The 26,666-nt window shown below is 41.6% G+C and overlaps 1 protein-coding gene across 2 annotated transcripts in view; it reads right to left on the minus strand.

Annotated features, from left to right (window-relative positions):
• Positions 1-655: 655 nt before the first annotated feature.
• The window catches only part of LOC117471481 (semaphorin-4B-like), a 65,234-nt gene continuing 39,223 nt past the window's right edge, over positions 656-26,666 (minus strand). The window contains exons 3-15 of one of the 2 annotated variants that reach the window (XM_034116537.1): positions 23,432-23,592; positions 22,058-22,120; positions 21,361-21,459; positions 18,567-18,678; positions 18,013-18,129; positions 17,583-17,740; positions 10,743-10,924; positions 10,179-10,329; positions 9,426-9,636; positions 8,721-8,836; positions 7,710-7,867; positions 6,265-6,356; positions 656-5,563 (exon numbers count right to left, since the gene is read on the minus strand). In XM_034116537.1, the coding sequence (XP_033972428.1) occupies positions 4,788-5,563; positions 6,265-6,356; positions 7,710-7,867; positions 8,721-8,836; positions 9,426-9,636; positions 10,179-10,329; positions 10,743-10,924; positions 17,583-17,740; positions 18,013-18,129; positions 18,567-18,678; positions 21,361-21,459; positions 22,058-22,120; positions 23,432-23,592 (2,396 nt within the window). In that variant the 3' untranslated portion in view covers positions 656-4,787. The remainder of the gene's footprint in view (positions 5,564-6,264; positions 6,357-7,709; positions 7,868-8,720; positions 8,837-9,425; positions 9,637-10,178; positions 10,330-10,742; positions 10,925-17,582; positions 17,741-18,012; positions 18,130-18,566; positions 18,679-21,360; positions 21,460-22,057; positions 22,121-23,431; positions 23,593-26,666) is intronic. The other variant, XM_034116538.1, reaches the window with a different exon arrangement.

Genomic DNA, 26,666 nt, shown 5'->3' on the forward strand with positions numbered 1-26,666 from the left:
GCAAAAATGCAATTGAGGTAATGCTAATGTTAAATAAATAAGATATTCAAATAAATAGACCATATATAAATAGTATATTTATTATTGTATTATTCATAAAACAGACTATGGAACAGTGTGAATGTGGAGCTAAAGCGATGTCCAGACATTAACCAGTTCAAGAGGAAATACAGAGAAATTATTTTCTCGAGGTGCAGGGATGGGGAAGGTGTTTGACTATGTGTATGTGTGAGTATGTAGGTGTGTATATGTATATGTGCGTATATGTATATATGTGTATGTGTGTGTATGTATGTGTGTATGTACATGTGTATATGTATATATGTCAATCAACAGGTAAAGAAGATTAATAATAACAATAATAATTCATAATAATGACAATTATTGCAGATTATAGATTATAAATAAATCATTTAGGGACAAGGGGGTGAGATTAAATAAATTATACTTCTTCTCACTCCTTGTCGAACACTAGATGTGGGACTGTTTATGTTGCTAATGCTGTTGTAAATGTCATTTTCTGTTTTGATTTTTCTTACATGACTATGCACTGCAACATTTGTTTTGTTTTGTAATTATTTATTTTACTTTGAAATCAAATGTATCAATCAATCAACACATGCCTTATATGTCAAATTCAACGACTTGGCTGCAAACTACAAATTAAAATACACTCACACTTTTTTCAAAACATGTATTTTATTCATTTATCTTAAAAAATTAAAATAAAGTGCTTTTTATGTACAATATAATAAAAACAACAGTCACAATCTCAATGATACAAAAAATACAGTTCACAATGTTATTTGTACACAACAAATAAAAAAGGAAATCATGCAGGCAAGACCACATTTGTCTAATAGTTATTCAGTCAACTAAGCTTATGTTGTTCAGTACGCTGAGGCAAAGCGCCGCTGTGTCTCATGGCTGAGCCGATACGGAGGATTTGGAGCTGTGCTTGCATCTTACTGCAGCACAACATCGTGCAGCACAAATGATTAATTACTTCTATTGTGCCGTTTCATTGTAGTATGACCGTTTGAACAAAATCCTAATATGGTGTTGCAATGGATTGCCTACTGAAGCGGCCTTCCTAGGAAAATACACCGCTGTAGATGCTCTACAAAACATGTTATAGTTGGCTACATTCATGTCCTGTACAGTATGTTGCATTACTGAGGAGCCACTCAAAATGAAGCATCATTCACCAGGTTATTATTGACTTTTTTTGTGAAAAGCTTGTCATTAATAAATATGCATTCATGACACATTATTTACTTTTTTGGCATTAGGTCAAATAGTATAATTCTTAAATATTGACCTCTACAGAAAGATGTTTCCTATATGCACAGTATAACGTCTGACACAATGCGCAGAATAGTACAACATTTTGAGCGGCTCCAGGTCCTATAGTTTGCAGGTAATGGTGGCATGTAAAATCTACTGTTGACCCGTGTAGTGTTGTTGAGTTAAGTGTGCCCACGGAGGGCTACAATCACGGCCTTCACCACATCTCCGGTGGTGAGGTCACTGCTGGGTAGAGCTCGATGTGGCACGTGGCTAAAGGCAGAGCAACTTCATCTAAAGGCATTTTGAAAATATGCAGTGAGGTTATCCACCAAGCATCTGAAAGCAGGGTTTTCTGTCTCCAGAGAAATGTTATACAGTTCAGAAAATCTGATTTAGCAGTGATGTCAAACAATGCTCTGGGCCAAGGCTCTTAGAGGCTGATATTATTGTTATGCATCTGTTGGAAAAGGCTTTACTCTTGTTTATTTGGTTAGCCACAGCTAAAAAGATTAAATCGAAGGTAGAATGTTTGAGAAATACATGCATTAGTTTGTTTTGCAAAGAGTAAGATGAGAAGAAACACAATTGATGTCTTTATGGTGAATATAAGCCAACAGGCTCAGCGCAAAGACTAGAACATTGAGGAAATGATGTTCAACGAGGCAAAATGTGCATACCAGCCACTCTAAAATGTACCTTGTGTTTGTCACTGCAAAAAAACTGTGAGAAAGTGGGGCATTGAGGTTTTACAGAGAGTTATCTGCCGGGCTAGTTCCTGGCCGTGAGGAGTGACGTTGTGTTGAGGTTTTCTGGCAACCTCAACACAACGTCTGGGTGTTACTTAACAGTTTTTTTTTACTTTTGGACAGAGCCATGGTAGCCCTTTTCCTCATTTTCATTCTGTATGCTAAGTTAAGCTAAGGTTAGCATCTATCTTCTCATCTGACTCTCAGCAAAAAAGTGAATGCTCATCCTACTACATCACACTGCACCTCTAATTGAGTTTGACAAATATAAACAACAGATACTCCTCCTGCTTTGACATGCTTGATGAAAACCAGCCCAAGTGCTGATCTAACAGCATGGTAAGAAATGTACTGTCTTGTGTGCAAGATTGGAAATGTTTGCTGAAGTAGGCAGTAAAGCACTATGAAAACAAAATATCAGCAGTGTTCACTCTCTAGTTTAAAGACTATCTCTACAACACATCTTGCACAAGGTCCCTTGAAAAACACACAATATTAAGCACAGATACTGTATATACACAACAAAATCGAACGAAAAAGGAAACACTGACCACTGTTGCGCAGTATGCTGTGCAATTACTTTGTCAACTTGTAGCAGTTACATAACACTTCGTCATCTGCTCAGTGTTGTTCATAGCAAAAAGGTTTATTCTGTTTGATACTGGAATATATACTGTAGGCTTACTTGATCAATACAGTGAATTGGCGATGTATTCTAAGACATGTGGTGCCATATCGTCTCTATGGCCGTGTAAATGTTTCTCTTTCAGATTTACACAACACAATCAGCATCCTACATCTTTGGGAAATTCTGCTTGTTAAGTCTCAAAAGTCCAAGCTATGTGGGTGCAATGTGTTCGTCATGGCTGCACTGGTCCCTGTGATTTCTACAAATCATTTTCCTCAGCAGCTACACCTCATGTCTCTCAGTAGAGTACGCTCTGATTTTATTGACATGTGCAAACCTGTAGGTATTCAAGACCCTGATTACTTGTGCTTTCACATTACCATCGCAATGACATCTGACTGAGTGCGGGGAACGCCATGTATGTTAGAAATGTAACCTGCTGGGGAGGCGGGGGGGGGGTTATATTGAGCCTATACAGCGCTCTGTGCAACTACATCACTACATAGTGCAGCTGCAGTGTGGAAAAGATAACATGAAATATCATCCCTACACTACAGAGACAGTTATTAATAGTTGTTCATTTTGAGTTATTGGCGCTTAGATGAACAGTTTGTGTTTTTAGCGCTCGTCAAACTAGTTGTACCTGTATGTTTCAGTGTATAGTAAGAAGGCAAATAAGTCCTTTAAGGGTAGCTAAAGGAAAAACTGGAATATTTTCTCACCTGACAACCGCGAGACAAGTGTTCACATGAAGAAACCTTCCTCCTTTGGCCCCAGTTCAGATTCTCCATGAACGTCAATTATTTTTGCTCAACACAGTCTGAAAAGTTCGTCATGAGCTAACAGTCTTCGAGAAATGTCCATCTGTGCACTTCACATTTGTTTATTATTAGTGCCACTTTTGTGAAACCCACTTCTGGTTCCTCCACCATGTGCTCTTCGACAGTGATCAATGCTAACGCAAAGCATGGAGTGGTCATAACAGAATGGCACTATTGCATTAGATAAGACAATCAAGTTGTTTTTTTTGGCACAGTGCACATGATGATTTTGCTGCTGCCCTGAAGATGGAGGGGTTGTGGACGTTCCTTTTTTTCTTTTCTTGGCTCTCTGTGCTTGTAAAGTCCGCCTTGACTGACGTAACAATGTCAGGTCTCTTTTCCATATTTATTTTAAGAGCCCATCATGGTACCTGCAGGTTAATACTGAAGAACATGGCTGCCTCAGAGATGTAGAGCAACAGGGTCCCTAATCGTCCATGGTGGGGTGATGTGTAAATGATCCTTTGAACAACAACAACAACAACAACATACATTCAGGAGGTAAATGTCAGTATTTAGGCCCTGGAGCATAACTTATGATCATCTTTCTTTTAGTTATAGTCCTTTTAATGTTTTTTCCAAGAGCATGTGGCGTCTTCTCCTGATCAGCCTCATCTCTCATCATCTTGATCCTCATACACTCATGGCATTTATTCAGCAAAAAGGGAACACATGTGCTCTTGACTTCCATAACGATGGATCATAAATGAATATGCAAAAAATGATATATTCTCCTAAACCTGAACTCTTGGTGACCATGTAGCTGTAGCTTGGTTCTAGTGTGCATAATAACAGAAGTACATCTTCTGCAGAGCATGTGTTAGGTTACAGGTACTTAAATAAGGCTGGGAAACCTATCAATATTCATAAATTATTTTATAATGTCATTTAATTGACATTAAGTAGACATTTTAATGTTGGATCTTGCATACCTTAAGTAATATGGTGATAAATATTGATATCAGAAGAAGGTCTTCTAGTTACTCTGGTGTTTTTCTTCCTCGTATTGCCCAGCCTCACACACATCAGTGGCCGTGAGAATGACAAAGAGTTATATTCTGAGCAGCTGCCATGACTGTTGATCCTGGGCCTGCCTTATGCATCGCACCAGACCAACCTCTGGCTTGGGAGTGGAAATGGTTAAAGAAATGACCTCCGCATTGATCACAGAACAAAAGATGACTAAAATAAAGGATGTGCTGTGATGTAGAGGGATGTCAGGGTCTCCTCTCCTTTGCTCGGCGGCCTGTATCCCTCATGGAGATACAGGGGGGCAACTTTTTTTTAGCGAACACTGTGCTCTCATACGATAGAGTCTTTGATCTCGGAGCCTAGCCTCACTCTGGGCCGGGGGCAGGTCGGGGAATACTCCACGTGGCTCTCCTTCACATTGAGCGGCCGCCTGTCGGAGGCCTCGGAGAAGCTCTTGCTGTTATCGGGCGAGGACTCGTGCGTGGGCGTGCTGCAGATGTAGTTGTCGTTTAACGTCTGGTAGCCCTTGTGATCAGAAGTGGAAACGGGGATGGTGCTACCGTTTAGGGGTAAGCTCTCAGCGGGCTTTCCCACAATCCTCGGCTTCTTCTGCTGCATGTTAGGGCACTCGCCTTGCTTCAGCATGGACTTCATGTGATCTCGGTTCCTGTAGATGACGAACAGGGAGAAGACCACGAGGGAGAAGGCCAGCAGGGCGCACACCACGATCAGCTCGTTCCAGTACGTCTTGGTGTGGAGGACCTGCCCCGAGCGAGCCTCGCCCGGCAGGATGATGCTCTCCTCTCGCTCAATGTGCGGGGTGCGCGAGTGACCAATCAGAGTGGTGCTCTCCTGGCGAGGCTCCGCCCTCACACAGTAGTTGGCCAACAGCTGGCGGAAACCCTCCTCTTCGGACCAGCACTCGTAGGTCTCCACCCTGTCGGCCTGCGCCACCACCACCAGGTTTCCCTCTGGAGTGGCGTACAGGAACTGGCTGGCCGCGTCACTGTAGCTCCACCTCCTCTGCGCCAGGTTGGACCGCGACTTACAGGGCAGGACTTTGAAAGTGTTGATTGGGAGTGTGATGAGCTTGCATTGGGAGCCACCTATAAATACGTATGAAAAAAGGAGACAATAAAGCTTTAAATGACCTAAAGTTTCAGTTCATTAAACCGTAAGGAACAGTTCAAATCTTGAGCCTTTTCACATTTGTCTGTTTAAAGGCTAGAGACAAAACAGCGTTACAAGTCTTGCTCTATCCAGAGGTAACACAACCTGCCTACTAGCACCTTTAAAGCTCACAAATAAACATGTTGTACTATATTTGTTTAACCTCAATCGTACCACCTGGGGTACCGGCAGTTTTAAAAGATGGAACTATTTATTGAGTTTATATTTCCCATAGGTGCTAATTAAAAATATCACACACTATCAGGGGAGGTAGAGCACTCCGTCAGTCATTTTAAAAGGAGGCAGACTCAAATACAGCAGTCACAGATTTCCTCATGTGCCCGGCCTATTTTTGCTTTATAAAATAAGCAAATAAACACATTTTCCTCATAAAGAATCTGTGTGTTTTTTTTTTAGATGAGAGAGAAAGAGATTTTTGTGGTTACGGAATTATTTACTGTATTAAACAGTATATATATGACTGCATATTAAGATGATAATTAAAGTGAATAGTTACACAGAGAAGTGTTTGCTTTTACCTGCACTCATACAAATAAGCTAATATTTGTGTTGTTGTGGTGTCCAGTAGGTAAAAACACTTTAATTACAGAGCACTACACAAAGAGCGCCCACTCACGAGAAGCGGCTGGTCGGGCAGCTCTGGCGCTGGGGATCGTCCGGTTACAGATTGCTGATGTGTCCGCCTCCTCCACATCCTGCTGCCAGTGACTGAGACAACACACACCACAAAAACAACAGTGTGAGGGATGGCAGCTGTAATGAGAGGAACCTGCTGCAGTTGTGTAACCCTCTGTAAGTCTGTCATTGTTTCACCTGAAGTACAGCTCCATCAGCATGACTAAGAAAACAATCTTCTTTTAAAAGCTTGCTAGTCAACAAAATCAATAGGAACTTTGCATGCATTTGTATGTCTTTGTTTGGGTCTTTTAAGTAACCTGAAAAGGATGTTTTAATACCTGTACTTCAAAATGTGTGAAAAAAAGCTTTTCCAAATATTCATCAATTTGGAACCAAATGATGGTTCCAAATTGTCCAAATGTCAACGCCTGAATGCAATGCAGTGCACTGGTGATAAGCAAGGAAGTTTAATTGATAACTTGCAACTAAATCACCTAAAGAAATACTCAACTAGAATACCTTTCTAGAAAAGATGGATGTACTGTCAAAGCTGGAAGTTGAAATTAATTGACTTCAAAGAGATGAGTACTAACAATCTTCACTTTAAAGTGCACCTATCATGCTATTTTTAGGTAATAGCATAGGTCTCAGATATATAAAAATATATAAAAAACATGTCTATGAAGGGTTTTGCTCAAAATACCAAACAGATCACCCAAAAAAAGAATTGATACAAAAGAAAAGGAGGGGGCTGAGCTCATGCGGGAGATTCTACCGGCAGCTACTGCCGTGATGAAACGCCATATCATGGATTATCAAGGATTATTTCTGAAACAGTATGGAGCTCAAAGGCTTTCTCTCTTGCCGGTTATACCACAAGGTGAGTTCCTTTTTATTTCCTGCTTCTTCACACACATGCTCTGTGCAGTACAGGTTAGCTCTGAGTGTTAGCGATGCTAATGTAAACACAGACCATATTACATCCAAAACAGTCAGGCATTGTTTCTGATAGCAACGTTTCTGATAGGGCCGTGGGTCCACATTTCCGATATTACGTCATATCGGACGCAAATCTGGATCAGCTCCGTTGTAGCCCCGTTTTTAGAGATTTGGGTACGGAGGAAAAGAGAGAGGGTTTTATTTTCTGACGCTGCGTGAGTTCCCCGACACACCGGGGACACATATTGATGTATAAAAGACATCAAAAAGTGCATTTTGCATGATAGGTCCCCTTTAAGTAAAAGCGCAAATGCTCCTATGAAAAGTAAAAATTCAAAGAAAAAGCACCTGGTCAATAAACTACTCAAAGTAAGAGATACTTTTGGTTTTAATACGGAGGGCCAGATACATTTAGAAGTCTATTTCAGGCAAGATAAAGTCAAGTCTGGAGTCTTTGGTCAAGTCTTGTGTTTATGTGTCTTGTGTCTGTGTGTGAGCGCTCACCTGTCAGGTGGAGCCATCCTGACGTCCCGGCACAGCCGCCCGGTCCAGGCGCAGTATGGGTCTCGGGACAACACACACTCTCCACAGCTCAGGTAGTTGGAGCAGTTTGCCACAGGAACCTCCACCAGCCCAGAGTTTGACGACACAAACAACAGACCCTGCGGATGAGACAAACACATGTGATACTCATTCCTCATCACAAAGGTTAAAGGGCTGAACAGAACGTCTGCTTTGGGTTACTTATCCTGATTTCAAAAGGATAAACCATGCCAAAATAATTACTCAAGACAAACAGAAGAATAAAACCTAAACAAAGTACTAACTCTGGCCAGCTGTTCTCTTACTTGATGCCAGCCAAGTCATTTGATTGTGATCAAAAACATATGGCAGCGGTGCTCAAGTGGTCTCTACAGAGCATTGTCATTTACTTCATTACATTAACCTCACTTTTAACTCATTATGTATCATTGTGCTGAAGTGCTATTATCCAGAAATGCATTTGCTCCATGAACGTGATGCTGACGTACATTACGCCACCCTCTTCCCAAAACGGCAGACTATATTTAGGCCATGTTATCTACCAGTATATTAGATATACATCATGTGGATTACGTCTGTCCCTCATATCCCTATTTGGAGCTAAGAACATACTCACAAAAGTATCTTGGACTATATTGGAATTACATAATCTTAGATAAGATTGCTGTTTGGCTGCCCCGGGAGAGGCCATTATGTAATAAAAGGGAGGAAGGTAATGAAATGTAGCTCCGGGGAAAATGCCAGGGAGGATCAGAAACTAAGACCTCGCTACAGCTTCCAGGAAAACTCAATGGACCGGCCGCTGTGGAAAGAAAATTCCTGTAGCCAGCTCCGGTAAATCCAGCTCCTCCGCAATTTTATTACTTGAGAGTTTACGTATAGAAAAGGTAAACAACATAACATTAAAAATGAACTGACACAAACCAGTATGACAACAATGATTATAGATGAGTATTAGGAGGTGAGATTTACCCTCTGAGGATCGAGTTCGATGTGTTGCACAGGCTGAGGCTCAGGAAACAGAATCATCTCCTCGATGATGTGCATTTTATCGTTGGCATTGATGGCTTTATGGAGCTTTCCATCATCTGCGAGACACAGGGGACAAGTAGAAGAGACTTAGACTGTAGGCAGGGGACAGCTTGTAGGGGAAGGAAGCCATTTCTACTGTTGTGAAATCACAGTTTAAGTTCGAGAATAATGGGAGAATACCTTGTAATGTTATTTTTCATTTTGATGATTTAAAGGTAGGGTAGGTAAGTTTGAGAAACCGGCTCGAGTGCGCTAGAATTTGAAAATACACAACCGGAGAAAATCTGCCACTTCCTTACAGAGCCCCTTCTCCAACACACACGAACGCGCACATGACCAATGAGGGCACGAGATAAGTTTGTGCACAGATGGAAGGCTGACAGGCAGGTAGGCCATCCAGTTATTTTAGCCGGGCCGGCTAAAATAATTGGTCGTGCTTTTTACAGTATTACGGCTTCCACAGATGACATTTTTTTATGGATTTTTTGTCAAAGCACTTAAGATATTCATTGCTATCGGGATGTTAAGAGCATTCCATGGAATATAACAAAAAGTGTATCTCGAGCCGGTTTCTCAAACTTACCTACCCCACCTTTAAGGAAAGACCCACAAATAATAAATAAGTAGTTGTGTAATGAGCCGCACCTGTTCCGATGAAGAGCACGTCGTAGGCCCTCTCCATGCCTTGGATCTTGTGCACGGCGATCTGTGTGTAGCGGACGTTGCGTTTCAGCAGCAGGGGGGCGCTGCGGATCACACTGTCCATCAGGAAATGGTCCTTGACGAAGTTTAGTACTTTGTCGGGCATGTGCAAGGACGACTGGATACCCATTTGCCTGGCGTGGTTGGTTACACACTGTAAGGGAGTAAATTAGAAATGAAATATGACTTATGAATTCCAGGTTTACTGCTTATCCCAGTAGACCTAGAAGTATAAATCACGAGACAAAATAGTGTCTGGTTTTACTTATGAAGTACATTAAGATTGGAGTGAGGTATCATTGGAAACAAAGAATAAATACGTAGTTTTGTACGATAGCAGACCTTGAAACTGCTGCATTGACTAATATACGTTTGTAAACATGTTTTTCTAAGCAAATATCTACTAGTTTTAAGCTTTTAGGCATTTGTTTTGCCCCAGGGAATTATGAAGAGTTAACTGTCAGCAAGAAAGCAGATTTGGAAGATTAAAGGAGAACATCTGCTTTAAATCAACCCGTTGAACAGCCCTCGGTAACAACCAGAAATGTTTTGTAAATGTGATAACAAAATACATATTTGACATGGTAAACATGTGACTCAATAGAATCTGATGCTAGTTGAAAGATCAGATGCACAGACTGAACCAAAATAAGCTGAATTGCATGTTTATCACAGGGTATTTCATGCTCCACTCACCGCCCCGGGCCGTGGTTCTGGCACTGGATGGTTGTAGGTGTACCACTGCTGCGTCTCCCTGTTGACCTCTCGGTAGCGCCCGCTGAAGGCTCTCTCCACCTGGGCCATGGTGAAAGCACACACTGCCGAGCTGCCTGATGCTCCTTTATACCTGTGACAACATAAGACATGTATTATACCTCAGTTTCAATGCATGCAACCCTTTTTATTCACCTAATCCCTGCTTTCTGCAGTTGTCATTCATTACCTGGCAGCTTCTGTGTGGAGAACAGTTGTAGAGTGGGCACTTGAATGATTCCCATATTACAACCTTTATTTTGTTGATACATTAATTAGACATTGGGGTTGCATGGGCTTGTGTTTGAGCTTCTTACAGCTGCTCGAAATTCAGAGGAGCCAAGTTGGAAAAAGGCAACTAGCCAAGTTTCCGTGCAGATATTAAATAAAATCTGGCTCAAGATGGTGTGTGTGTGTGTTTGTGTATAAACATAAACTGTGACAGCTCCATAAATCAGATTCATCACATGTATGTCAACGTTAAGTGAACCTCCTCTCGTTTCTTACCACTGGGAGGTGAAGACGCCATAGAAGACGGTGCTCTCCCAGCTGTCTCCCATGGGCTTCAGGACAAACATGTCCTGGATGATGTTGAAGGGGAAGCCGTCGTCCGGGAGGGAGCAGAGGAGCTGGGCCTTCAGGAAGGTCGTCCATTTCTTCTGCAGCACACGCTCGCCGCCTCTATCACCCTGCAGACAGAGCAAGTGTGTTAGAAGAAGACCCAAGGACAAAAAACATCTTAGTTTTAAGGCGAGCACAGAGACACTTTCTCCATTCAGCAGATTGATGATGAAACATTCTCGTGTCAAACTCTTCTCATACGTACTTAAGCTAGACCAGGGTATATGCAGGAATCCTGAAGTCAAATGTAATACCTTTTTTAAGACCCTTTCCATACATTTTAAGACCTCATCGCCACTTGGAGTTTTAACCGGTTACATTGGCGACACACTTTACCTCACATTTGACTATATACAGTATTGATTGTCCTTCCTCCTTATCTTTCAACCATTTGGACGCAAACTTGCATTTCCCCATAACGATGTTGTTTAACAACCGGCATAAACGGACCTTCGCGCGCCATCAAGCCGTGAGCGTGCGATGTCCTGTTCAGATGACGTCAAATCCAACGGGATGCCATAAATAAACTACACAGAATCACACTACACACCTACGCAATGATTACATTCAGGCAGACTGTGGAATACAACCTCTTTGGACAATTTATATACTTATTGAAAACAAGCTACAAAATGTAATACCTTGGAAAATGCCGCTTAATACTTTTTAATAGCCATTTTCGCTAATTTGATTTATCAACTTTTAATACTTTTTAAGACCCCGCGGACACCCGGTAGACTTAAACATCCCAAAGAAATCTGTCAATAAGCAAACTTATTCTTTAGTGGAGCAGGATTAGATATGGTGTATTTATCTAGCAGTTAGAAGGGTTAGAAAAGACCTGCAGATGCAATCCTTCGTCTTTGCTTCAGGTGGTGCTGTTGTGATCAAATAAGGAAATCAGAAAGTGATATTGGGACAGCAATGACCCTTTTTGGGGGAAATAAACCGGACAAATAAAAACCAGGACTTTTAATGCAGCTCCAAGTATTTCAATCCTTTCCTGTGGTGTTGTGCGGAGCATTGTACCAAACTACAAAAGGACATTTCCCCCATAAAATGAAATACTTAAATGAAAAAAAGATGCCTTAGCACACCATATTGGTTGCTCTTTGAAGTAGAGGAGGTGGTGAAATGGAAAACAAACAATGGTTAGTTATTAATTACAGCTTTGAAATCAGCATCAGTGGTTCTCTCCTCTCTTCTCCTCCGAGAAACAGAGGAGGCATTCACTCCTTTTAAGCTGTCACTAAATGTAAAGATAAACAGTTATCAGACTGCTCTGCTAGGACTGGCAATTATCAAAGATCTGTAAACACACCGAAAGAAACTCCTCCCAAGTACAGCTCGCAAGCTGAAAAACACAGGAGGAGCACGAGGAGGAGGAGGAGGAGGAGGAGGAAGAGCATGACCAAAACAAGTGGTCTCGCCCAATCTCAAGATAGTTTCCTGCCTCAGATCCAAAACACCACCAGAAGGAGCTTAAAAAACAACTCCTTATAACAGCACAGGAGCGAATGACCCGTGAGGAGATGATACAACTCAAAACTATCAGTGGTGTAATAAGTGAAGTACATTTACTCAAGTATTGTATTTAAGTAAGATTTTGGAGTACTTGTACTTTGCTTGACGATACTTTATACTTCTCCAATGTTGTACTCCACTACATATATTTGACAACATTAGTTACAAGTTAGTTTAAAGATTCAGCTTATTGGCTAAAACGAAATACAAATAAACTAATAAATAAACTATGATATACAGTATAACTATAGGTTAGAGATATTGAGCACTAGTATGTAAAGTACTTAAATTAGCTCCACCTTTACCAGCTGTGATGAACACATTAAAGGGGACCTATTATGCAAAATCCACTTGTTCATGTCTTTTATACATCAACATGTGTCCCCTCTGTGTAAAGAGACTCTCTCTTTACACAGAGGGGACACATGTCTCTTCTACATCAACATGTGTCCCCTCTCTAGCGCCGTTTACACGAGGAGAAAACTGCTTGTATCTGCATAGTTTCGCGTGCGTATAGCCCTATTATTTACACGAGGCCGATAGAAACTGACCCTACAAACGATAACGGGTCCCAAGGTGGATAGATTTGCAAACGAAACGCTCTGGGGGGTCAACCGAGTCCGTGTAATCACCTCTATACGAATATTTCCTGAAAAAATAGCGAAAAAAAATAAATAAATAGCACCTCTCCTGCTCATTGCTGTAGCAACTATCAAAAATAGCTGTGTTAATTAAACGCACAAGGGGTTCTTGAATGAAATAATATTATAAAAGGCAAACCAGAATAGTTAACGCCCAATATACTCCTTAAACAAAATAAACAGAGTCAGATTTCATGCATTGATCCAAAGGAGGATCTCACCCGGTGTTTGTAGAGAATATCTCTCTTTTCTGAGCGGGTCCTCTCCACGGAGACGTCGGTCGATGCAATATCCACAGATTCGGTTTCTTTCAGTTAACTTCCCCGTAGCATTTATCCATATGCTGAGGAAATTACTATATCCCGCTGAATACCAGCAATCGCCACACACACTTCCTACTGTCAGTAGCTACTGCTAGTGCTACTGCTACTGACCATGCTACAGATATTAGTGCAAAAATCTACAGCTCCTCTACCACAACCATCAGCAACAAGTGGACATGGAGAATTACATGAACTACATGTTGCTAAATCCACGGCGGGGCATGAACAGAAGGGTAGCCATGGCAACATTGCGGCGGGGGCTGCTGGGGCTGCTCTTCTTCGCTGCTTTTGGTGTATTTTGGCGGAAGTTACAGCGCCACTTACAGTCCCGGCATATGTACTACAGCGTTTCCAGCGGCCTCGTTTGAACAGACACGTTAAATGAAACAAATGCATGTGAACGGAAGACTTTTTTAAATACGCATACTGTGCATAAACGCAAACGGTCCCGTGTGAGCGGGGCCTCTGTGTAAAGAGACTCTCTCTTTACACAGAGGGGACACATGTCTCTTCTACATCAACATGTGTCCCCTCTCTGTGTAAAGAGATTCTGAAAGTTTCAGGAACAAAGATTCTCTCACTTTTTGTCCTGATCCATTTATATAAAAACCTGTCTGAAAATCAGCTGATCAGATTTTGGCCACTTTATGAACGATTGTTTTGGCTTGTGTAACCATTAGCCAATCACCAACCAAGGTAACCCCCCCCCCCCCCCCCACCTTATCACCTGAATCTCCTCCTAGAGCACCATTGAGTTCTTTTTAACCAAATATCTCTCAGAGGGGCGTGGGGAGGGGCTCCTTATTTTCATCTGAAGTAACAGACAGAGAATCAGCACTTTTGAAACAGGGCTGAAACAGAGGGGATTATGGGATGCTACATTGATCTGTTTGGTGTTTGGAGACAAACACTTCAGAGACATGTTTTGTATATATCTGAGACCTATAATAAAGAAATGAAAAACAGTATAATAGGGGACCTTTAAGGCATCAAAAAAAGTAATCACTTTTTTTTCATATTCATCTAAAATGGGATATCTCGCACAATAAGTACTTTTACTTAAGTATATTTCCATACCAATACTTTTGTACTTTTACTTAAGATTTCAAATGGGCCTTTTACTTGTAACAGAGTATTTTTACACTGTAGTATTTCTACTTTTACTTAAGTGAAATAGCCGAGTACATCTCACACCACTGAAAACTAAAACTATGAGAGACATTTTCCTGCCTCAAAATCCAAAATATCATGAGCACGAGCCTGCAAAACAACTCCTTCATGACAGCACAGAAGTGAATGAAAAACATGCTAAAACTATAACTCTCCCTGTTTTCTCCTCTGTGTTGTTACAAATAAACAATCTTGTTGCTCAACGCTGAGGTGAAAGCTCGTGGGGCCGATAGATGCACGGTCTGAGAGCCAATTACTAGTCTGTGGTAGTAGCCCTTCCTCATAATGAGGAGACCACATTCCTGCTCTCAGCTGTCCTCTGCGCAGCTACTCTCAATCGCATCGACCACACCCCCGATAGCTTCTCTACAAAAACACACTCGCTATTTTGTTCTGGATTACACCTCTCTTATATTTTATCTGCATTTAAGCATTACAGATTCCTTATAGATGAAAAGAAGGTAAAGAAAGTAGTGCCACACTGCGTTGATAATCTGCCTGCTTTCCACAGTCAGTGTGCGCACCTGAATAAACAAAAGAAAGAGGGAGCAGAAGAAGGGAGGGGGAGAAAAAACCACTTCGGAAGCAGAATTACTCGGAAAACCCAAGTTAAACAGTAGTGAGGCCAGCAGGAGAAAACTGAAATGCCTTTGATATCTCACGAGAAACATGGCTTCTTTAAAACGTCTGGCAAGATGAACATATTCAAAATATTACAGATATCAAAATAAAAGCACATTAACATTTTTGGCCTTAGGGTATGTACACAGAGAGCATGCTTTCTGTCAGTCTGCAAGAGTGTGTTATACTAAACACACACCTTCATACCTCGCCGTTACCTAATCTACACAGGGTGTGTGTTCAGATACGAGACACTGTTCTGAGAAAAATAATAAGATGAATATGGTAATAGCTGGGGATGTGAGCTTGCAGCAATAGGGCGGGTTTCTCAAAATCAATTGAGGCTTTAATACTGGTCTGATGGGAGGAAAAGACACTGTGAGATGTGGCAGGTGCATGCGGCAGTTCTGAAAACAACAGGAAATGAGTTACTGTAGCTGGTCGCTGATTTGTCTCGCTCACCAATAAGATCTGCAGCAGCAGCTCTTAAAGGCAATTACAGTGCTTTAAAACCCTTGGAGCCTGATTGGAGCAATTTGCATCTCCTTCTGTGAGTCATATAACTCAGTGAGATCTAAAAACACAGACATGATATGCATATTTTTGAATTCAGTGTGACTTACATATTTAGAGGATGTCTTTATCGCTGATGCCCATCACACATAAACATCTATAAATCACCCTAAGAATCGTTAAAAGATGCCTCTTACAACCCCAGAATTTGCCTGAAAATCATCCTGTTATTTTAAGTTTCCTTTAATATCAAAGTAATCCAGTTATAGCTTTCTGTACCTCCAAAGGTATGTTGCAAACAGAAACTGCCGATACCCTATTTTCAACATAAATGAAATGGTACCAAAATGGTAACAAATGTTATACACGGGGCTTAGTTGTAGCTCATAGCATAAAAGCTGTTAACATCCCCAAAAGCATCATGGGAACTGTAGTTCCATGTTGAGCGTGAGTTATTGTCTGACTGAGGGGGGTAGCACAGTGTCAGATTTTAAAAATATCTAGTCTAATGCGTGTTTCACAAAAACAAGAACTGACTTATTATAAGCCTAAGAAGTTATCCAACCCTCACAAGCTATATTTAAATTACAAGCAATGTTTCCATGGTTACAATTTGTGACACTTGTCCTTTAAGTCTTAATATACCCAAAATCCCTGGAAAATTAGTCCTTCTATCGTCTATCTTAAAACCAGCTGCAGTTCTATGATATCGGTTGCTTGCATGCATAGAAAAGGGTGTTGGAGAAAAACATTTGCAAGGCGTTCATTTGCACATCATTACAAACTACAAGAGCATTTATCTTAGTAGGAAGTGGACAGCAGTTGGAAGTCCTAAGCCTCATCTCAAAGATTTGTTCATGTCCGTAAGAATTACCCCAGTAAATTGGTGATTAAACCACCTGCTTCCCTGCTGTACTGCCACTGAACAGCGTCTGAAAAGATTCCTGTCAGGGGAACGAGTGCTGCTGCATTCCAGAGAAATAAAGGCGCTTTATATCGCAGAGAAAGCCATTCTTCCGCCAGTTCATCTGCAGCAAGTTGCCACAGTCTGGGGGCTTTCTGTCAATGATTTCCATATATAGAACCCAGGAGGAGCTCTGCCGGCTGAGAGAGGTGTCGCAGCTCCTGAGTGCCAGAGTTCTGCAGGACTAAGTCATTAAGCTGTCACTTAAGATTACATGCTGCCCCCGTGATTACTCACATTACTGCCTCCACGAACAAGAGGCATCAGTCAGGGACGGATGCGGAGTGCATTTATAGCGGGCGGCCGTTTAATTGATCTGATCTCAGGTGAAAAGGGATAAAGTCTGCTGCTGATTATTCAGGATGATCGAACCAAACTAAACTCTTGTAGAGGAAGAGCAGGAGGAAGGGGATGACGTCAGCAGTTTAAATGATGCGAGTGAATTCTGCAGGTACTACAGTTGGCATGCCTTTCCTGCAACAAAAACAGGCCATATAGTAGAGTGGAAAAAGCATTTCATATTGCTGCGAAGCACCCTTGAATACTAATAATGCCTGCAAAGCTCAAAGCGCTGGTGGAGAAAGGCAAAGAGCTGGAGGAGTGGACGAATGCAGCTGACATTGTGAGGGAGATGGAAGGAGAGGGGGGGGGGGTGACATTGCAGAGGAAAAAGGAGGGAGGGTGGCGTGTTGAGGAGGAGAGGATGATTCAGGCAAGGGGAAATCTGTTGAAAACATGTTTGCACAGTCAAAAAGAAAAGGATTTAGCGCACCCGTGACATATTTTCCATTGCATCTACACAGGCATGACGTACGGCTAAATGTGACCAAACGTGCTTCGACATGGGAGCGTCCCTTCTTGTTTGGAGGTAATTGTACCGGGATTAGAGAGAGGAAGCATGAGGCCCGTACTGTGCCTGTTATTTGTGCGTGGTTGCCTTATTTAATGACCCAAACCCCAGGTGTCTTACCTTACACACGCGAGCAATCCGCGACACAATGGTGTTGTCAAAGAAGTCGAATTCCTTCCCCGCCTCGCTGAAGAAGAAGTAAATCTTGTCGTCGTCTCCTACGGGGTTGCCTACCGGCTGACTCTCCTCAATGTAAGCCGACCCGACAAAGACGGGATCTGTTAAAAATAGATAAACACAAAAGAAACATGTGTTATCATCCACGCTAGGAAAACAATCTTTCTCCGCTTTAGTATCGCTGAAAAATGTATTTAGAGAGCTGTGAACACTCTGGCTGTTTTGAAGTACATGTGCTGCGACTGATAGGGCCTCTCAGTCTGCATGCATTAGCCACTGCGCCTCGCTAATGATCGCTACTTTCTGGAGCTCATCTGCTCTGTTGGGTACATAATGGAAGATGAGTACAGTCTGCCATCTGAGGGGAGTTTACCTTGCAGCCATTTTAAAGAGTTCTCCGTCTTCAGAGCGGTTCCCTGGCCCAAACTCTTGTAAATGACAGGCTCGTTCCCTTGGAAGTTGCTGACAGTACCGGTGTACAACTCACCATCTGGAAGAAAAAAAAGAAAAGATTGTAAGACTTTAAATTAAGAACTTGATGTTGCTTTTAATCACACATAATGAATTACAAAGAATTGGTGCGCTGGGGGCTTCTCAACGGTAACAGATGAAGTCAGTAATAGCTTGGAGCAAAGTGAGAGCGGTTTAAGGGAGGGATTACAGAAATAATTTCTTCCACTAATATGCAGCTCAATTATTCGCTAATTGCTCGTCAAAGAAGTTGAACACAAACGCCTGTTGGTGTCCAGCTATTTATCAGAAGAACGGACAAACAACATTAGCAGGCCCAAAAGGACTCATTACTGCATCAAAGTGGTAGTTTACATCACAGCAGCTTGGGAAACAGCCCATAATAATACCTTGTTCCTCGCACGCCAAAAGTTTAAAGTGACACAAATGTAGAAAAATAAGTGTGTGACTTCATACCAACAATGATGGCGGTGGATTTGTACTCTGGATTAAAGGGGCAGCGGCTGCGCCCGTCCTCCATCACGACCTCGCCCACTTCGTCTCTCTCCAGCGTGAACGTTGACGTGTTCTGGAGACAAGACACAAACAGAAAATGTCCCTCAGGCACAGTCCAATTAAACTCTACTTACAGTAAAAAGCCAGCTCGGGCTCTTTCTCTGCACTTCTTCATTACAATATACACCGCGAACAGACTTTTAGGGAGTTCAGTCACTTTGAATAGAGAGTAGCTCTGTCTGGTGGATAACATAAGGATTTAGGATACTGTTAGTGACAGGAAACGATGTTATGTATACAGTAGATAGAGGGTATGGCAGTCACATTTATAAATCCTTGTTGATCTGATATGAAAGGATCTGTTTTGAGATACTTTTTAAATTGGCAACAGTGAATTGATCCCATTTCCTGGTTAGCCAAAACCTGATTTATCCTATGCATCAATGCTTTCGAGCTGCTGTTAAAAAACATCATTAGGCTTCACTGATTACTATCACTTCGAACACAGCTACTGTAGTTTTTTGTGAATCAACAACACATACACCATGCTGTTCCCATAAATGCTAAATAATGTGTATTAATGTGTAATCCTTTGCTCCAAAAAAAGGCCCAGAACTCCTCAAACTCGGGTATAAATTATGCAATGCTTCCAACCAGCTGTTGCAGGAATTAACTAAGCCTCTGAAAACATTTTTATGATATAATGTGTGACCTGCTTTTAAAGATTTATGTCATAAACTAGGACAAATAGACTTTGGGCTGAGTGGATAAGCAGATCATCATTAAGGGACAGATTTAAGTTCTGTTAGCTTTAGTATTTTAATTTGTTGAGATTAAGCAAATTACTTTATCCTTTCAAAGTACTTTTTGTTTCTGTATTCAGGCAGGTTTATTTGATTAACACCGCAGGTTGGTTAATGTACATACAATATTCTTTGTTCAAGTGTATATGTCATTATATAGGTCATTATTTAGCCTCTGAGAACAGCTGTATAATGTCTTCTTTGGCTCTGGGGAGCTTTGAGGGAAAAAGTCTGAGAAAATATGACATGAATTGCGTAATGTCAGGGTTTGGCTTTTTAAGGGAGTCTGAGTAACAAACAGAAGTTTGAACATGTTGTTACCGGGCAGGGCAGGGAGAGTCTAGAAAACAAGTCATCATGTTGCATTATGTGTGGGTGACGTCTTCAAAATACTCCTTTGTCCGACCAACAGTCTAAAACCCAAAGATAACTTAAATGACTTAAAGAAAAGAATGGCAGCACATTCTCAAATTTGAGAAGCATGACACTTAACTATACAAATGTATCGATTATCAAAATTGATTTCCTTTTCTTCGACTGATTAGCCAATTGTTTAAACACTGTTTAAGAGTTTAAAATCAAAAAAGATGTGACAAGTCTTGAAAAAACAATCCTAAAAATTAAATGATAGATTCTCATTTGTTCAATCCATCTTTAAACAAACCTGACGTGTCTATATGTACCATACAAGGGTGCTCAACAACTGTCTGTAAGATATTATCTTCACCCAGATTGAATGCATTTCTGCACAACGTATATTTATTGTTCCCCATCACTTAAATTGAAATTGCTCACAGAAGGTATCTACTTACAGCCAGTACAGAGAAGAGGAACTATTACAGTGAGCAATAAAGCATTCAACGTGCGTATGAGAAGGTGAATATTGCATTTACATAGAAAAGATTACGTGTTCAATTTGCGGTAATAGCAATACCTTGTTCCATTTAATCAAATCAAATTAAATAGGACAGTGTCGAGTGCCTGTTTCCTGGAAAATCTTCCCATGCTTAATCACTATGGAGTTGTTTTTATAGCCAGGGGTTTGTTTTAATACATGTCTGTCATCTGATCTCACACACACACACACACACACACACACACACACACACACACACACACACACACACACACACACACACACACACACACACACACACACACACACACACACACACAACACACACACACACACACACACACACACACACACACACACACACACACACACACACACACACACACCACACACACACACACACACACACACACACACACACACACACACACACACACACACACACACACACACACACACACACCACACACACACACACACACACACACACCACACACACACACACACACACACACACACACACACACACACACACACACACACACACACACACACACACACACACACACACACACACACACACACACACACACACACACACACACACACACACACACACACACAATCTGAGTTCAGGGCATAAAGTCGTGCCAAGTGATCTCCAGTCTGAGACGTCTGGTGTTTGTCTTTCCCTCTGACGTCAAAGCGGAGATTGTAATCTGTTTTAAGAGCCGAGTTGTCACCAAACTGGATGGCCTCCCTATCGCTGAAATCAATGTCATCCTCCTGCTGGTAACCATCACTCCAGATGTACTCCTTCGCTAGATAAACAGATCTCCTGCTGGAAACCACGCAGCCCGTGTACCCCCTGCTGACTTGTCTGGCTAAAGTGCCTCAGAAGCGTTTGGTTACGCTCGGATAACCGCAAATCCAATACTGACACGGTGGATGAAAAGAGCTTGATTCAACCAGAACACACAAACAATACATCTAAATTCAGAAATGAGAGGAGAGGAGAGAAAATGAAGGTCTGATAACAGGAGGAAAATTAAATCCTGTAGGTGAACAAAAGGTAGACTGAGAGGTTGTTACTTACTATGTAGGCGCAGATTGGGCTGAAGGCGTAAGTGCCACACACGTAGAGATGAGTGCTGTTCAGCCGCAGGAGGATTTTGATGTAATTGAAGCAATCAGTCTGGACAGGGAACAAATGGAGAGAGTGTGAGGTCCATGGGTCCACGAGATATTCTAACCGTTTAATGTGTTTTTATTAGAGCTCCTTCAAATCTGAGCCTGAGATACTGAAGCTTGCATCATAAGTCAATCTATTAGACCAAAAGGAAATAGTTGGAAGGATCTTCTCTTTTCCTCAAACGCTGTGGGGAAGACTTCACATGCAGTAGCCTGGTGGGCTTTTCTCTGTAATACACAGACTAGAGTTGTATACTGCAGTGTAAAGATTTCCAAGGTTTGTCGCCTAGGGATACAGCAGCTGGCATGACAACAAGGTAACAGGCAGACAGAGAGAAAGTAGCAGTGCACGGAAAAAGAGCAATTCCCCGGCGAGCGTGCACACTTGATGAATCTATTTGGTGGAAAGGTTCGTCGACACATAACTCAATGCTCATTTTATCTTCTCACGACTCGAGTGAAAGGACTCACACAGACAGCAAGGGAAGAACAAACACCCGGTGCAAGAGAACCCATGCTCTAGTTATTGTCATTATACAGCTCTCTTCCTGGGGTGTTTCATTATTGAGCGTTTTTCTGGAGTAGTAAAAGATGCCTCTCACCTCCAGGTCCTTCCCTTTGAAGCTGCACTCCTCTCTTTTTCCAGCAGGAGTGCCCCACGTCAGCTGAAGATGAAAAAGAAGAAACACTGAATAAGTAATGCCAAATACAAGGAGCCCTGCTGTTTCTACTGAGGAGGATTGTTTCTCTAATATCAAATGTATACACAGAACTGTGTGGTATAGAAATAAACACAAATGTGAAGTGAAGAAAGCTGCTATTTAACTCAACTTATTACATGGCTAAGTTGAATACTCGATCTATTTGGACATTTCAGAGGTTGTTTATACTCGCTAACATATGGCTAGCTAACATGCTAGCCATAACATGACGCTAAGAAGGATCAAGGAGGCTGTGGCGTACAGGTTCAAACCCCACTGCAGTCAGCATGTCGTTGTGTCCCTGGGCAAGACACTTCACCCCAAATTGCTCAGTATTGAGTATGTAAGTCGCTTTGGATAAAAGCGTCTAACAAGTAACATGTAATGTAATTATGAGCCTATCAATCGGCAGTAAGAAGTTTGGTCGATTAAACGTCAGCTTTGGACAACAAACATTAGTTTTCATCCATCAGAAAACGGACAATTTTTTCTTAGCGGAAGCAGTAAGATATCTTTTGAGTCAATAACATACTTTTCAATTACTATTGGGAGTTAAAGGTGGGGTAGGTAATTCACTTCAGATACACTTTTTGTTATATTCCATGGAATGCTCTTAACATCCCGATAGCAATGAATATATTAAATGCTTTGACAATAAATATATACAAATATTTCATCTGTGGAAGCCGTGGCGCTGTGAAAAGCAAGACCAATTATCTGCCTCGCCTACCTGCCTGTCAGCCTTCCATCTCGTGCACAAACTTATCTCGTGCCCTCATTGGTCATGTGCGCGTTCGTGTGTGTTGGAGGAGGGGCTCTGTAAGGAAGTCTGAAGGAAGGGGCAGATTCTTTTCGGTTGTGTACTTTCAAATTCTAGCGCACTCGAGCTGGTTTCTCCATTCTTACCTACCCTACCTTTAAGGCGTTGGTTTATTTAGTATGTGGTTGTGTAATAATAAGCAGGATTAAGTCAAACGTTACACATTATCCCTTACATATTTTGAATTTATAAACAAGATTAATAATAGATTAAACTAAATCGATCCTGAAATGCTCTTTTTTTAAGATTATTTGGCTAGTTCAGCCTTTACAAAATAAATAGATTTAGAAAGTGGGAGATAGAGGGGATGACGTGGGTAAAGGGATCGCAAACCAGATGTGCAACAGCACATGAAATGCCATTTTAACCATGAGAGTAAATTATCTCCAAGCCAACTTTATCTTTGCATTGCATTTTTTCCTCCCCTACTCCACTCTGCATTTCTATAAACTCACGTTCTTCTGCAGCTTGGCCTTGCTGATGTCCGACAGGCTGAGGGCGAACAGCGCCTCCCTCGCTCCGACGTAAAGCATGTCGTCCTCCTGGCTGAGCAGCAGGGAGGTGTAATTGAAAACGCCGTCCACGGAGAATCTCTTGGCCGACCTCTCCTTTGCATCTGGTAAACAGCAGGAAGAAACACACAGCGGAGATTATCATCACAAATCAGGACAGAACGGAGAGGAACACACTGGTACAGAACACATTCGGATGCTTAAGAACAAGAACACACTAAAATAGGTCCCCAATTACAACACTCACAAATCTGCTCACAATGTTAAGTTGTTTTTGTCTTCTGCACGGAGATAAACAATTATTTCCATGTCACAGTGCCAATGATTTGAAATGCATGTTGGGAAAAACATTTTGTTTTCTTGCTGTTATAAAAACAAAATACCTGACACACGGACATTGTAAAACCAGACAAAATAAAATAAAAAATGTCATCTGCTTAGTCTGGCCTATATTCATTTTAAAGCTAGAAAAAGAGCACCTTATTTAAATAAAGTGTACATAATTAAAATATCTACATAAAAGTACACCATTTTGTCCAATGCAGTGATTTTTTTAAACTAAATGAGAGCATTGCATATTAATATGTTAGTCTATGTATCTGATGATGGATTAACCATTTAATCAGTGAAAACCCATTAGTGTCTTTGTAAAAAGGCCACACATTGAAAAAAAAATATTCAAATGAATATATAAATGTAAAAAATGACAAGATATGCACTGAAGTTGTGGTCTGTGTTGAATCTAGGAAAAAAAAAGTACTTTCAAACTGCATTATAACACAAAAAATCCCCCAAAAATAGTCCCGCATGTTTTACTTCTCCTAGAAAATCTTCTTCAAAGCCTCACAGAGAGCCACAAATCTTGCAAAAACAAGTGGAAAAGACATCGCATTAAGTCCAACTGCAGCACAACACAGAGTGGTGAGCTTAAGTCAAATCAATTTGAATACAAAGGGGGAAACCCACTAAGCATGTTGTCATTTCTGCACCCCTCACTCCTGTCCTCTCCGTTTATCGCACAGCGGCAGCTACAGTAGCCCCATGAGAACCTGTCACACCAGTGAGCCACGTTTACACTTCCTCTCTTTACAGCGCTCAGACCTGGCAGCACAGTAAAAAGCCTCTTCCACTTAACACCAATCTAAATCTCCTTCATTCTGCCGCTCGCCAACCCTTTTCAAATGGATCCATTTAGCAGCGGGCCACAAGTCAAATCAGTTACCTTTTTCCCACAGCTTTAAGTAGAGATTAAATGTACACTTTTTATAGAGCATTTACCTTGGAATCACTGACATGTCAGGATCCTCAACAGTGGCTTCAGCAGCATGTGTTTTGTTTACGACTCTTGACTGTAAAAGTGGAGTTTGGAGTGATTTTCGTAACAGGCAATAGCGCTGACAATTGGCCACTTTTCCGTTCAACTTAATGTGCTCAAATGACCCAAAATAAAAAGGCAAGTCGGAACTCAAGATTGAATTTTCTTATACAGTAACCTTGAAGCATTGACATCCTTACAGAAACAACAACTGCATTTGCTCAAATGACCCAAAATAAAGGCAACAGGAAGTCCAGATTGTATTTTTGTACAAGTCCTTGAAGCATTGAGATCCTGTTTGTGACCATGTGGATCAGGATGTTATCACTTGATATCTAACAAGAAGACAACATCTTTCAGAGGTCATCAAAGACATCGGACATGTGCAATCAGATATTTGTGAGTCCGTTGCTTACAAACTTCTTATCCTGTTCAGTTTTCTTGACCAGCTTTGTAAATGTTTATCTATTGCCTCTCATTCCTAACATATTAAACAGACTGGATGTGCTCTCCAAGCCAAATCGCTGGGGGTCACAGACTCCATTTGCTTGTCCAAATAAGATTACTGGCTCGTATCTGGAGTCGTCAACACTAATATTTGCCGCTGTTAAACCATTTACAACCTTTTCCTCGTGTCAAACGAGCACACTGCATTCAAATTGAGATACTTTTTGAGTGGAAGAAAAAGTCACCAGCAGTACGTTTATCTCCAGCACTCCAGGTGGTGCATAATGCAAATGGAGCCAGTACACTGCAATAAACATTTACAACCCACGACTTAAACTTTACAATATGCTCACAAACAAATGGTTCTTATAACGCTGCAGGCACTTTGGCACATGATTGTTTTCCCCTTATGGGAGTGAAAGCCAGCTGCACAGCCCCCTTCCTGTCCAAAATCAAATCTAAGGCCCTTTCCAGATCAACAGCCCTCATTCTGTTTAAAACGTTGTGACATCTGGAGTCAATGAAGAGAGGACATTCAAATCCAGGGAGGGGATTCACAATTTAAAAAGACTTTCTATTGTCATGCAGGACAGGAAAACATGCACACGTTCTTACTTGGGGAAGCTGGTTTTTTATTTCAAGGTAAATTAAAGTCTGTTGCAAATGTCCTAAATGCTCATAAAGGGAGCTTTTCTGAGTCCCAGCGGACCCCGCCGATGGCAGACAAAGGAGAGCCATCCCTCCTCTCAACAGGGGGACATATCATAGCTCGACTGTCACGGCTCCCCTGAGTTTAAACCATTCATCGCGACCAAAAACAGCCTTCCCTCCGCATATTAAAACTCTCTGACATAAATCACAGTGACATCCTCTTAGACAGACAATGGAATAACGAGCAGAGGAGAGCAAACTTATGAAACTTTAACTCAGAGAGCACTCTGGGGCTACTTAGCAGGCAGGGTGAATGTGTGTGTGTGTGTGTGTGTGTGTGTGTGTGTGTGTGTGTGTGTGTGTGTGTGTGTGTGTGTGTGTGTGTGTGTGTGTGTGTGTGTGATGTTGACCTATGAGAAAAACATGCAGACAAGGGAGGAACATTTGATTTTTCAAAGAACTCTGGGATGGATTTCTCAATAAGAGCAGAAGGTCAAGCCAGTAACAAACTTGGGTTGTGTAAAGCTCTGATGATTTTAAACAGAAACGCAACTCTTTCACTCTTTTTCCTCCACTGTGGGTTTTTTGGGGAGATTTTCAGCACTTCCAATGCAGCAGATCCGTGTGTTTTAACATGCTTGCAGCAGAATGCCGGGCATCTGCAGGCCATTTCACAGCCAGGCACCAAGGCCATTCATCACCCACATGTGTAATCAGTTGGCTGTCACCAAAGCAGGGCCCTTAACCTCTGCTAATGCTCATCAC

Source organism: Trematomus bernacchii, unplaced genomic scaffold (assembly GCF_902827165.1).
Source record: "Trematomus bernacchii unplaced genomic scaffold, fTreBer1.1, whole genome shotgun sequence".
Classification (NCBI taxonomy): domain Eukaryota; kingdom Metazoa; phylum Chordata; class Actinopteri; order Perciformes; family Nototheniidae; genus Trematomus; species Trematomus bernacchii.